This window comes from Lepus europaeus, chromosome 11 (assembly GCF_033115175.1).
Source record: "Lepus europaeus isolate LE1 chromosome 11, mLepTim1.pri, whole genome shotgun sequence".
Lineage (NCBI taxonomy): Eukaryota > Metazoa > Chordata > Mammalia > Lagomorpha > Leporidae > Lepus > Lepus europaeus.
Genome location: NC_084837.1, coordinates 43,517,757 through 43,531,701, shown reverse-complemented (window position 1 = coordinate 43,531,701; position 13,945 = coordinate 43,517,757). Strand labels below are relative to the sequence as shown.

Genomic DNA, 13,945 nt, shown 5'->3' with positions numbered 1-13,945 from the left:
TTCTTTAACAATAGGTTTCAGCCTTAAGTCAGGTTACTAAATCAAGATTCCTCAAGTTGATTTCACAGGCTTACCACCAAGCTGGCCTAAATCAGTTTCAACTAGATGCAGACTGCCCAGCTGAGGTGCACAGAGAACATGAGCATCTCCCCGCTTGGCACCAACAATGGGAGAATGAAGGGAAATAGAAGAGGTAGACAAGGGCAGGCGTTTGGCCTAGTGGTTAGGATACTGGGTGGGCCACCTGAGTCCTGGATTTTCTCCAGATTCCAGCTTCCTGCTAAGGTAGCCCTTTGGAGGCATTGGTGATGGCAATCACCATGTGGGAGACTGTGACTAGCTTCTTGGCTTCAGCTTTCCCCAGCTGGCTGTTGTAGGCATTTGGGGAGTGAACCAGTGGATGGGAGCTTGCTCCATCTCCCTACCTCTCAAATAAATGAAAAAGAGCCAGGAGCTTAGGAAGAGAGGAGTCTGAAAATCACAATTTCTGCCAACTGACCCATCCTCGGGCCCACGGTTGTGACTGTACTCTGACTTCTCTTTCTTGACCCTGGATTGGGAAGTGAGATTTGGGTTTTATCACTGTGTCCACCACATAAAACCTTTCTTTTCCCAAAAAAAAAAAAAAAAAAAAAACATGGCCACACAGGTTGGGTTTTGTGTACATGGGGCAATGAACCTACTTCATTTGGTAACACAAATCCCAGTTATTAAATCTTTTTTTTTAAAGATTTTTTTTTTTTAAAGTAGAGCCACAGAGAAAAGGAAAGAGACTTTCCATCTGCTGTTTAATTCCCTCAGATGGCTGCAATGGTTAGGGCTGGTCCAGGCAGGAACCAGGAGCCAAGAGCTTCTTCCATATCTCTGATGTGCGTGCATGGGCCCAGGCACTTGGGCCATCCTCCGCTGCTTTCCCAAGTGCGTCAGCAAGGAGCTGGATCAGAAGTGGAGCAGCTGGGACTCACTCAAATTGGTGCCCATGGGGGATGAGGCACCATAGACAGTAGCTTAACTCGCTGTGATATAGCTGTTAAAATCTTTAATTTTTTAGAAAAGATTTATTTATTTATTTGAAAGGAAGATACAGAGAGATAAGGAGAGAGAGAAATCTTTATCCACTGGTTCACTCCTCAAATGGCCCCCATGGCCGTAGCTGTGCCAGGCTGAAGCCAGGAGCCAGGAGCTTCTTCTGGGTCTCCCACATGGGTGCACGGGCCCAAGTACTTGGGTCATCTTCTGCTGCTTTCTCAGGTGTATTAGCAGGGGACTGGATCAGAAGTGGAACAGCCAGGACTTGGAACTAGCACTATATGGGATGCTGGCACTGCAGGTGGAGGCTTAGTCCACTAGGCCACAGAGACCAAGTTACAAAGAGATCTTACTCACTTGACAGAATTGATTTTCTGGAGTCTGAGAGACTAACCTGCCATCTTTTTGTGGGTAAAATAATTTAAAATACAAGAAGGATACAGAAAATTAGCTTTATTTATGTATTTAGAAAAATTGATTGTGGTGTTAGAATTTGTCAAATGTGTTTATTCGCAACAATTTACAAGAGTATTTATATACAAACATAATAAAATAGAGTACATCACATTGCTCTTGCTGGGGTTAAAGTGTTTTCTGAGTATGCCTCTATCACTTCCTTTTGTAATTTTTAATAGAGAAGTCATTTCTTTTGACATAGTGCTCGATTCATACAGTTTAACATGGATTTGGAAGGAGAGCCAGTGATCATGAACAGAGTTAAAAAATACTTTTCAACCAATAAGACTTTGTCATTACATTTTTCTATATTAAAATATGTTTCGTATTAAGAAAAATACTTGTATTCCTTGATGACATGTCTGTTGTACTAAATTTGGCATTTATATAAACCCACAGTTGATCTAAATACAATATAGATATGAACAGGTATTAAACTCATTGATATGAATGTTTGCCACAAATGAAAATGAACCCGATTGTTGGGAATGGAGGTAACAGAAAATCCACCTGAGAAACAGTAAAGTGGAGGTGCCCTGTTCTATTTAGAAATGAATACAACTCATTTTCAGAACCCAACACAAACTAAACCGTGAAAAACCATGACATTTACTGAAGCCAGATCTTATGCCACACTTTAGGGCTATGATTAATTTGTACAATTATTTATTGGCTAATTCTAAACCAAGTTTCTTTTACAGGTTTCCAATCACTTAATCTTGTTTGACAAACACAGGAAACTTTAATGCTATTACTGACCAAGGCAGAATTTTAAATCACTAATTGGATACAATGTAAGTGCAGGTCATTTAAGCGTCAAATCTCTATCTGCCACAGTATTAAGTACACCATGTGTATATAGACTGTTAGGAGAATCCCTTTTGTTTGTAAAGCTGTAGACTGTTAAATAAAATTTAGTTCTTTACCACTTTTTTGAAATTCCTGGCAAGAACTCTGTCAGCTCTATTTTCTCAATAAATGAAAAAAAGACTCCACCAAAAATGTTAAGTTTGCTGTCACTTTGAAAATTGACAGCTATTAAAGTAAACACAACCAACTAGACTTGCAAGTGCACTTGTGTCTGAAATGTCACTTTTGTCCCCAAAGGGAAGGAAATGATTGGGTATTACATTAAGGTGCTTACAGTTCCAAAAAAGTAACATCAGAGGAAATTGGTCTTTAATTGGATGCTTGAATTCTTTCCAGGGTTCTTACTATGTTTAGATGTTGGTAACTTAACTTTGACACTTTCCTGATTTCCTTTAATAGCAGCCTCAAGGCGGGCTTTCAGGGCTGGAGAAGAAGCCATTACATTTTTAAAAACTGATGAATACTGAGGCCCAATATGCATAAGATTTTGCAAAGCAAAGTCGTGTACATTTTTCATTGTTGCAGTTGCAGTTCCCAGAGCATTCTCATCCAAAAGGAAGGAAACGAGGATGGGCAAAAGACAGGACACCAGCTGAGAGCCTGCAGAGGAAGCACAAGATGCTCATCAGGGACATGAGGTTCACTGTGCAGGCTACAGGAGCACTTCATCTGTACACATTTTTCCTTCCTAGAAGGAAAACAATTCTTCCAGTCTCTTCTCCGAAATTAATGTCAATACTCGGGACAAATATAACACCTGCTTTTCAATGAAATGTGAAATACACATGAAACGTAATCAACTGAATGCTAATCATTAAAATTCAAAGGGATGGGCCATTGTGGCACAGTGGCAGAGCCCAGGTCCTCCACTTTGATTGAGCTTCCTACTAATTAGTACATCCTGGGAGGCATAGCAGGTGATGGCTCCAGTACTTGAGTCTCTGCCACTCATATAAGAGACCTGATGGAATTCTGGGCTCCTGGCTTCAACCAGGCCCAGTCTTCGCTGTTGTAGGCATTTGGGGAGTGAACCAGCAGATGAAAGCTCTCTCTCTCTCCCTTTCAAGTAAATAAAAAGTAACAAAAAATAAATAAAATTCTGATTTTCAAGAGATTCAGAGTTGCAGTGAGTTTAGTTCCAACACTTACGGTGTTGTTCTTCAGCAACAGTAACCAATGCTTCCAAGACTTTTATGCCCTCCTGAAAGATCTGCATCTCAGTGCTGTCTTCAGGTTTTCTCTTGTCTATTTCCTGCAGTTTTTCCACAATACAGGATGCCAAAGAGTATATGTACGGGTAGGAAACAGCTGGATTTGGATACTGAAAAATGGAATGTAACAGCTGATAGGTCTTGATTTGTACCTAGATGAATAAGAGACAAGAACAGTATATACTGTAAGTTAGTCTCTGAGAATGCTATCGTTAAAGTAGCCAAGGGGAGCAAGGGGACATTTAGCCTAGCAGTTTAGATGTCGGTGTCCCATATCCGTTAGGGTGCCTGAGTCCTGTACTTGGCTCCAGCACCTGACTTGAGCTTCCTGCTAATGCAGACCCTGGGAGCAGCAGGAAGTGGCTCAAGTAACTGGGTTACTGTCACTTTTTTTTAAGTAATTATTTTAATATTTATATTAAAGTCAGAGTTAGAGAGAGAGGAGAGGCAGAGAGAAAGAGAGAGAGGTCTTCCATCCGCTGGTTCACTCCCCAGTTGGCCGCAGCAGCTGGAGCTGTTGCCAGGAGCTGAGAGCTTCCTCCAAGTCTCCTACGTGAGTGCAGGGGCCCAAGGACTTGGACCATGCTCTACTGCTTTCCCAGGCCATAGCAGAGAGCTGGATCGGAAGAGGAGCAGGCGGGACTCGATCCGGCGCCCATATGGGATGCCAGCATTGCAGGTACTGGCTTTACCCACTACGCCACAGCGCTGGCTCTTGCTGCCACTCCTGTACAAGACCAGGAGTGGTTACCTGGCATTTGGGGATTGAATTAGCAGATGGGAGCTCTGTCCCTTTTCTTCTGCTCTGCCTCTCCAATACAAAACTAAAAGGGAACTATATTTAAATTTATTCCTAATCTATTTTTAACCTTGGAAATCCGTGCTGACGGTTTTCAGAGTTCGATGCCATCAGTGGCTGTGACAGTTTGGAATGGGATAGACGCATAGAGCTACCACTGGAAGGACAGGCTCAGTGCTCATTTGTCTTTTCTCTGGTTCCCATATGCTCCTTCATGCCCCTCTCCATTACATACATAAAACACAAGAAAACAACAAAGTACACACAAGCTTGAAAAGGATTTGATAATTACAGAAAATGTTTCAGCCCAAAATTCATGATTTGATGTTCAAATGCGTAGTCTGAAGGTTTAAGGACCCTCCCAAACATGAAACCCACCACTTGGAGCCTGCTGCACACAGCTCCTGAGGGAGCAAGAGATGAATGAGACAAGTACATGAATCATCTTTTAGTGAGTTAATCTGATGGTATTGAATGATTATTGTTTTTTTTTTGGACACCAAACTGGTTCCTTTATCTTTAGGAGTAGATATATTGAGATCCTGGGCTACAAACTCATTTTGTAGCATAGAGAAGAACAGGAAATTCCTAAATGAAGGTGCTGTTGGGTTAGGCAGGGAGTTAGCAAAGGAGCTAAGAGACTGGCTGCAGGCTTGCACATCCACTTCCCCCTCATGCTGGAGACGCCATGACAGCCATGTGTATGCTGCAGCTCCATGTGGAGAAGCCAGGACACCTTCCTACAGGTCACTTGAGCACAGAAGCCCCACCCAAACTCCAGCCTATTTGTATATTCAACTAGGGCACACCTCTTACCCTGTACAGGGCAACCCCAGCTTTGGCAGCAGCAGTCACTGCTTTTCCTCATGGAGAAAGGCCGTCCACATCCCTGAGTGTGTACTGTCTCTTTACATAAATCCTGCTTTCCCTCCTGTGCCTCTGTCCAGGTCTCTGAATTCTCCCACACTGCCACAGGACTTGCATCGCCCACAGTGAAGGAGCCATAAAGAAATGCGACCAGCTTGTGTGTGTTGGCTGTGTTCTGGGCCCAGGATTTCACAACCATGATACTGAGAGCATGTGCTAGAACCTCTGCTCCTCCAAGCCCTAACTTCCCTTCTAAAGGAAATCTACTATAGTAAGCTAAAAAACTGTTCTATTCTCTGTAAAGTACTGGAGCGACATTAATTTTAAGAAGCCCACATTCCAAATTTAATTTTTGAACATCTCTCCACCACTACCCTCTACTCTTAGGGCAGCAGAACAAGACCATTATTATTTGGTTTTATCACCCCAAGAACAAGCATTCATGCCAAAGCTAAAAATAAAAAACTGTAGTCTGATACTTTTTGTTGAAGCAAACAAAATCACAAGAAAAGTTTTGCAAAACCTTGAACATAATCCTATTAGAAACATCTCTAGTAGGAGATACTTACCATAGGATCTTTTATCTTGAGAGTAGCCTTAAATTTTTCAATACAGCGCTCCTGAAGGCACGCAATGGTAGTTACCTCTGGACTGGTAGACAGAATGAATACTGTGATAGCAGTCAGTAGACTGACTTCATCAAGTCCTTGGTGTGTGCTGTCAACTGAAGAGAAAAGATCTATTAGAAACAGATCATGGGGCTGGTACTGTGGTGTAGTAGGTTGAGCCTCTGCAGAACCGGCAACCCATATGGGCACTGGTTCAAGTTCTGGCTGTTCCACTTCTAATCCAGCTCCCTGCTAATGTGCCTGGAAAAGCAATAAAGGATGGCCCCAGTGCTTGGGCCCTGCACCTATGAGGGAGATCAAGAAGCTCCTGGCTCCTGGCTTCAGATCGGCCCAGCTCCAGCCGTTTTGGCCACTGGATAGTGAAACAGCAGACAGAAGACTTTGTTCCCTCCCCCCCCCCCCCCCCCCCCGGAACTTGGGCTCATAAATTAATTAATTAATAAATTGCCTTAAAATTTTCAGTACAGCACTCTTAAAGGCATGGGATGGTAGTTTCTGCTGGACTGGCAGACAGAATGAATACTGTGATAGCAGTCAGTAGACTGACTTCATAAAGTCCTTGGTGTGTGCGGTCAACTGAAGAGAAAAGATCTATTTGAAACAGATCATGGGAGCCAGCCCTCTGGCCTAGCAGATAAAGCCACTACCTGCAGTGCCAGCATCCCACATGGGCGCCGATTTGAGTCCTGGCAGCTCCACTTCCAATCCAGCTCTCTGCTATGGCTTGGAAAAGCAGTAGAAGATGGCCCAAGTCCTGGGTCACCTGCACCCATGTGGGAGACCTGGAAGAAGCTCCTGGCTTTGGATCGGCCCAGCTCTGGCCATTGGGGCCATTTGGGAAGTGAACCAGTGGATGGAAGATCTTTGTCTCTCTGCCTTTCTGTAACTCTACATTTCAAATAAATAAAACTTTTTTTTTTTTTTTAAAGAAACATCATATGTAGTGCTATATATATCTGTGAGAAGTTGTCTTTAGTTTGGGAGCAACAGTTTCTTAGGTTCACAATAGTTATAGTCAATAAGCACTTAAGAATGCGGCAGGGGCAGCCCTTGTGCCACAGCAGGTTAAGCTACCACATGCGACACTGGCATCCTGTATGGGTGCTGGTTTGCTTCTGGGCTGTTCCTTTTTTTTTTTTTTTTAATATTTATTTGTTTGAAAGTCAGAGTTACACAGAGGAGAGGCAGAGGGAGAGGGAGAAAGAGAGAGGTCTTCCATCTTCTAGTTCACTCCTCAATTGGCTGCAACAGCCAGAGCTGTGCCAATTGGAAGCCAGGAGCCAGGAGCTTCCACCGTGTCTTCTAGCGGGTGCAGGGGCCCAAGGACTTGGGCCATTTTCTACTGCTTTTTGAGGCCATAGCAGCTGGGACTCGAACTGGCACCCATATGGGATGCCAACACTGAAGGCAGTGGCTTTACCTGCTACGCCACAGCACTGGCCCCTATTCCACTTCTGATCCAGCTCCATGCTGAGGCACCTGGGAGAATAGCACAAGATGGCCCAAGTGGCTAGGACCCTGCCACCCACATGGGAGACCTGGATGGAGTTCCTGGCTCCAAGTTTCTGCTTAAGCCCAACCCTGGCTACTGCAGCTATTTGCAGAGTGAACCAGTGAAAGGAAGATCTCTCTTGTCTCTCTCTCTCTGTAACTCTGCCCTTCAAGTGAAATCTTTTCTTAAAAAAAGAGAAAAATGTGGTAGGTTCCAAGATGTGTATTACAGGGGTGGGTATTTGGTTTAGTGCTTAAGACCCAGCATCCCACATCAGAGTACCTGAGTCCTGGCTTCTTCCTAATGCACACCCTGGGAGGTAGCAAGTGGTGGCTCAAGTAGTTGGTCCCTGTCACCCATATGGGAGACATGGATTAAATTCCCAGCTCCTGGCTTTGGTACCCTCAGCTACTGCAGACATTTGGGGAGTAAACCAGTGGTATGTATGGAGTGCTCTCTGTAACTTAAATAATTATAAGATATGTATTTTAAGTCATTCTGGGGCTGGGTGTTGTGCAGTGGGTTAGGCTACTCCCTGGGACACCTGCATTCTGATCCAGCTCCCTGTTCATGTTCACTCTGGGAAGCAGCAGGTGATGGCTCAAGTACTTGGGTACCTGACATCTATATGGGAGACCAAGATGGAGTTCCTGGATTCTGGCATCAGCATGGCCCAGCCCTGGATGTTGTGGGAATCTGGGAAGTGAACCAGTGGTTAGAAGGTATCTCTTTCCCTTTCTCTGTTGCTCTGCCTTTAAAATAAATAAACTTAAAAACATTATTCTAAAGCCAAGAATTACCAAAGTAATTATAATCTTAAAGCCAAAGACAGGAGTGGGCATTTGGCTTTGCACTTTAGATGCCTACATCTGACATCACAGTGCCTGGTTGTGAGTGCTCAACTGTGGCTCCTGGTTCCAGCCTCCTGCTAATGCAGACCCTGGGAAACAGTGGCTGATGGCTCATGTAACTGGGTCCCTCACACCCATGAGGGATCCCTGCATTGAGTTCTTGGCTCCCGGCTTTAACCAGTCCAGCCTGGCTGTTGGAGATGTTAAACAGTGGAATGGGAGATCTCACTGTCTCTCAAATAATTTTGAAAAAGAGAGAGGCCGGCGCTGTGGCGCAGGAGGTTAATCCTCCGCCTGCAACGCTGCTATCCCATATGGGCGCCGGTTCTAGTCCTGGCTGCTTCTCTTCCAATCCAGCTCTCTGCTGTGGCCTGGGAAAGCAGTGGAGGATGGCCCAAGTCCTTGGGCCCCTGCACCCCTGTGGGAGACCAGAGGAAGCTCCTGGCTCCTGGCTTTGGATCGGCGCAGCTCTGGCTGTTGCAGCCACTTGGAGAGTGAACCAGCAGATGGGAGACCTTTAAAAAAATAAATTTAAAAAAAAGAGAGAGCGAGCAAGGGGCCAGTGCTGTGGCACAGCAGGTTAAAGCCCTGGCCTGAGCACCGGGATCCCATATGGGAGCTGGTTCTAGTCCCAGCTGCTCCTCTTCGATCCAGCTCTCTGCTATGGCCTGGGAAAGCAGTAGAAGATGGCCCAAGTCCTTGGGCCCCTGTACCCATGTGGGAGACCTGGAAGAAGCTCCTGGATCCTGGCTTCGGATTGGTGTAGCTCTGGCCATTGCGGCCATCTGGGGAGTGAACCAGATGGAAGACCTCTCTCTTTGTCTCTACCTCTCTCTGGCTCTTTCAAATAAATTAAATAAATCTTAATTTAAAAAAAGAGCAAGACAAAAGAAAAGTACATCAGTAAATACATATAATATACATATTCGCTAGTTGTGTGACTCTGGACATCTGATTATCTTTAGTTTCTGCATCTATAAAATGGGGATTAAAAACAGTGCTCACGGTGAGGGTTATGAGAATTCAAATGAGTTAATTCATGTAAAGCATTTAGACTAACATACAAAACATAATGTTCAATACAAGTTGGCTATTAATTATTTTAACTGTGTGGTAGTATAGAAATGTTGGATAATTGCTTTATTTCTTGGATAAGTTTAAGGTATTTTGATAAAACATGTACCACGTGAAACATCTTAGCACTTTGGCTGCATGTATCATTTCTCAATAGTCAAGAAAAAAACCCTAAAAACAGAGGCTTCAATAATTTGAAGGAATTTTGTTGTTGAAGATTTATTTACTTAAAAGGCAGATAACACAGAGGTGGGGGTAAAAGAGCTCTATCTTCCATTCACTAGTTCACTCCCCAAACACCTGTAACCACCAGGGCTGGGACAGGGAGAAGCCAGAAGCCAGGAGCTCCATCTGGGACTCCCACGTGGGTGACAGAGCTCCACGTACTTGGGCCATCATCTCCTGCCTCCCAGCTGCATTAGAAGTTAGCTGGATTGGAAGAAAAGAATCCAGGACTTGAACCAACACTCCAATATAGGATGCCAGCCCCTAAAGGAATTTTTGATTAGAAAAAAATCTGCTTTTATTTTCCAGAGTTAACATTCATTAAACAATTAATGAATTTGCTGTGAAAAACCAATTGGAAAGGAAAGATGTGGCAAATTCAACTCATCAAACGGTTTCAGGATACACTATTCTTTATGAAGAAGGGACATACATAGTACAGAGTGGCTTTGGTTATAGTCATTCAAAATATTATTTAAAAGACACCATGTGTCAACTGTCTTTTAGGCACTGAGAATACAACTTACAGAAAAAACATACTATATACCAGGAGGCAAAGAAATAATTTAACTTCTGCTAGTGACAAGGTCTATGCTTTAAAAAAAAATCTTAGAAAACCACTGGAAGCAACCCAGCATAGTCTACACTGCGTGGTCAGAGAAAGCCTTGAGCTCAATCTGAGCAGAAACCTGGAACAGATGGCAGTGAATAAAAACACAATTTTATGGGTAAGTAGGGTAGAGTCTATCAAAAACCTCTGAAAAGTTTTAAGCATTTAAAATTAACATGACAGCACTGTTATAACTCTTTACATACACAAAATATTTAGTCCTCACAACGGCACCATGGGGCAGGTACTCACTTCCCCCATTTTATGAATGAAACCAAAACTCATTCATTTGTCCATGTTACACAATTAGTACAGCAGAAAGTTTGATTCCAGAGTGTCCTGTTAACCATGAGGCTGTATTTCCCATTTGGCAAAGTTAATCACAGTCATTTATAGCAACTTGAAACTGCAACATAACTAGTCTATTTCCTAAATATGTCTTGATAAAGCTCTTCTAGGTTTCTTTTGTCTCTTTTCTCATTTCTTCTAAAATTCCTTTTAAAAATTTTCTTTATTTCCATGTACTTGAAAGGCAGAGTGACAGAGAGGGAAGGGAAGGAAGATATCAGCCATCTGTTGGTTTACTCTCCAAATGCCTACCAACAGCCAGGGCTGGGCCAGATGAGAAGCAGGGGCCCCAGCACCCAAGCCTTCATCTGTTGCATCCCAGAATGCATTAGTAGAAAGCTAGGTGCAAAGTAGAGTAGCCGGGACTTGACCTGGCACCATGATATAGGATGTGGTTATCTTAAGTGGTGGCTTAATTCATGGCAGCACAATGTGCACCCCAAAATTGCTTTGAGAGGTAGACAGAAACAGCTCCCATTTGCTAGCTCATTTACCCAGGTGTCCACAAGGCCAAGGCTGGTACAGTCAGAAATGGGGAGCTGAGAATCTAATCTAGGTCTCTTATGTAGCAGGGATCTAAGTACCTGAGCCTTTACCTGCTGCCTCCAGGTGTGCACTGGCAGGAAGTCAGACTGGAGAACAGACCTGGGCCTTGAACTCAGATATGGGATGCAGGCATCTTACTCACTAGGCCATACACCTGCCCTTATTCTCCCTATCTTTTACCTAGGATATATGCAAGGTCCCATAGCATCAGCTTTGTGGAAAGGCTGCGTGGTAAGGAACTAAGGTCTCCGGTCAACAGCCCCATGAGTGAGGCAGTTGTCCTAGAGAGGAGCCTCCAATTGCAGTCCTGGCCGACGTCCTAATAGCAAACGTCCTGAGACCCTGAGCCACAACGACTTCTAGGCTGCGTCTGAGTCCCTGGCCCGCAGAAACTGCAATAATGAATGCTTGTTCTTTCAAGCCACTAAATTTGGGAGAAATTTGTTAAATAGCAAATGTTTTACTTGTGGTAGCTCCTTTTTCTTAAATCTTTTATTTTATTTATTTGAAAGAGTTAGAGAGAGAGAGGCCTTCCATTTGCTAGTTCACTCTCCAAACGGCCACAATGACTGGGGCCAGGCCAAAGCCAGGAGTTTCATCCGGGTCTTCCAGGTGGGAGAAGGGGCCCAAGCACTTGGACCACCCTCTGCTGCTTTCCCAAGCACATTAGCAGAAAGCTGGATCAGAAGTGGAGCAGCTGGGACTGGAACAAGCACCCATATGGGATGCCGGTGCCACAGGCAGAGGCTTAACCTTCTACACCATGGCACCAGCCCTGATAGCTCCTTCTTTAATTTCTCTCAGTAGCCTACTTTAAATTCTAAGTCCTAGACTCATTCCCTAATACACAACCCAAAAACCACTCTTTGATGAAAGAGGTAAGGTCATCACCACCCTCAACACAAAGACCTACTAACTTTCCATTCTTACCTCCTGTTCTTCTCATATTGGCAAAGGTTATTCCTTCTTAAATGGGCTGTGCATTTTACTCCTTCAGGAATAATACCTCCAACTCTAATACCATCTCCATCTTACTGCAAGTATGAACTCATGTTAGAGTGATCATCTTTAAAAAACATTATTCCTGGGGCCGGCGGTGTGGCGCAGTGGGTTAAAGCCCTGACCTGAAATGCCAGCATCCCATATGGGCGCCGGTTCTCGTCCCGGCTGCTCCTCTTCGATCCAGCTCTCTGCTATGGCCTGAGAAAGCAATAGAAGATGGCCCAAGTCCTTGGGACCCTGCACCTGTGTGGAAGACCCGGAAGAAGCTCCTGGCTCCTGGCTTCAGATCGGCGCAGCTCCAGCCGTTGTAGCCATCTGGGGAGTAAACCAGTGGATGGAAGACCTCTCTTTCTCTGTCTCTACCTCTCTCCGTTAACTCTGTCTCTCAAATAAATAAAAATAAAATCTTAAAAAAAAAATTTATTCCTTGGCCCTACACCTTCCCTTCAGCTGTTTCTCTTCCTGTCAAGAGAAGCACATAGTTCATCTTTGATTTCAACACTGTGAGCCCTGGCCCCGTTACTGGACTTCTCTACAGTACTTTATACTGCTGACCATTCCCTTTTTATGAAACACATTTATTTGCCTTCTGTGACTGCATTATCTTCTGAGTCTACTCTCTTGTTGATTTTGGGTCTCTTCTTGCTACATTATCTCAAGTTGAGTGACTTCAGTTAGTTCATAGGTTCCACCAACAACTCCCAAATAAATATACTCAGATCGGGCTGGCGCTGTGCCACAGTGGGTTAAAGTCCTGGCTTGCAGCGCTGTCATCCCTCATGGGCAACCGTTCGAGTCCCGGCTGATCCTCCTCTGATCCAGCTCTCTGCTATGGCCTGGGAAAGCAGCAGAAGACGGCCTAAGTGCTTGGGCCCCTGCACCCATGGGGAGACCTGGAAGAAGCTCTTGGCTTCCTTCATATTGGCTCAGCACTGCCTGCCCCAGCCATTTGGGGGAGTGAACCACCAAATGAAAGACTCTCTCTTTCTCTCTCTCTGTTTCTGTCTCTACCTCTCTCTAACTCTGTCTCTCAAATACATAAATCTTTTTTTTTAAAGAATGTACACCGATCAGAAGCATCTCCAGCCCCGGCCATTTTCTTGAACTCCCAATCTCTACACATTCTGCCCAACTAGATCTTATCCTATAGGCATTTCATTTTTTTTTTTTTAAATTTTATTTTGACAGGTAGAGTTACAGACAGAGACAGAGAGAAAGTTCTTCCTTCCGTTGGTTCACTCCCCAAATGGCCGCCACAGCCGGAGCTGCGCTGATCCGAAGCCAGGAGCCAGGTGCTTCTTCCTGGTCTTCCACATGGGTGCAGGGTCCCAAGGACTTGTGCCATCCTCCACTGCCCTCCCGGGCACAGCAGAGAGCTGGACTGGAAGAAGAGCAACCGGGACTAGAACCAGTGCCCATATGGGATGCCGGCACCGCAGCAGAGGATTAACCAAGTAAGCCACGGTGCCGGTCCCCCTATAGGTATTTTAAACTCAACTTACCATGTTCCCTTGAATAACCTGGCTTGTATTCCTGTTAACGGCACTATGTCTGCATCACTCTATCCTTTCAACTCCTAAATCAAACTGTCAATAACTTCTGATGAAAACGGTGTATTTTTCACCATTCTGCTTCTCTATTATCTGTAGCAGTCTTGTTTTCTCTAAAGTGCTGTCAAGAGTTCTTCAGAAATGCAGATCCCATCACACTATTCCCCTTATGAAAGCCCTTTAATAAATTTCATAAGCTATTAATAGCAGTTCAAATCACAAATCATGTCAAAACCAGCTCACAAAGCAAATTTGTTAGATCGGACAGGCAGAGACTTCCAGACCCAGGACAGGCAGGGCCTGCACTGTGCCCCTCATAAGCAGGAAGCAGCCACAGAAGAGGTGATGATTCTGTGCCCTTCAACATCCCTTAGGATTAAGGGAAT

At 44.4% G+C, this 13,945-nt stretch overlaps 1 protein-coding gene across 8 annotated transcripts in view; it reads right to left on the bottom strand.

Annotated features, from left to right (window-relative positions):
• Positions 1-1,467: 1,467 nt before the first annotated feature.
• The window catches only part of HEATR5A (HEAT repeat containing 5A), a 136,333-nt gene continuing 123,855 nt past the window's right edge, over positions 1,468-13,945 (bottom strand). For 6 of the 8 annotated variants that reach the window (XM_062205309.1, XM_062205314.1, XM_062205313.1 and 3 more), the window contains 3 exons: positions 5,802-5,956; positions 3,505-3,718; positions 1,468-2,955 (listed from right to left, as the gene is read on the bottom strand). In XM_062205309.1, the coding sequence (XP_062061293.1) occupies positions 2,648-2,955; positions 3,505-3,718; positions 5,802-5,956 (677 nt within the window). In that variant the 3' untranslated portion in view covers positions 1,468-2,647. Of the gene's footprint in view, positions 2,956-3,504; positions 3,719-5,801; positions 5,957-6,318; positions 6,438-13,945 lie in introns of those variants that run through there. The other 2 variants (XM_062205315.1, XM_062205316.1) reach the window with 2 other exon arrangements.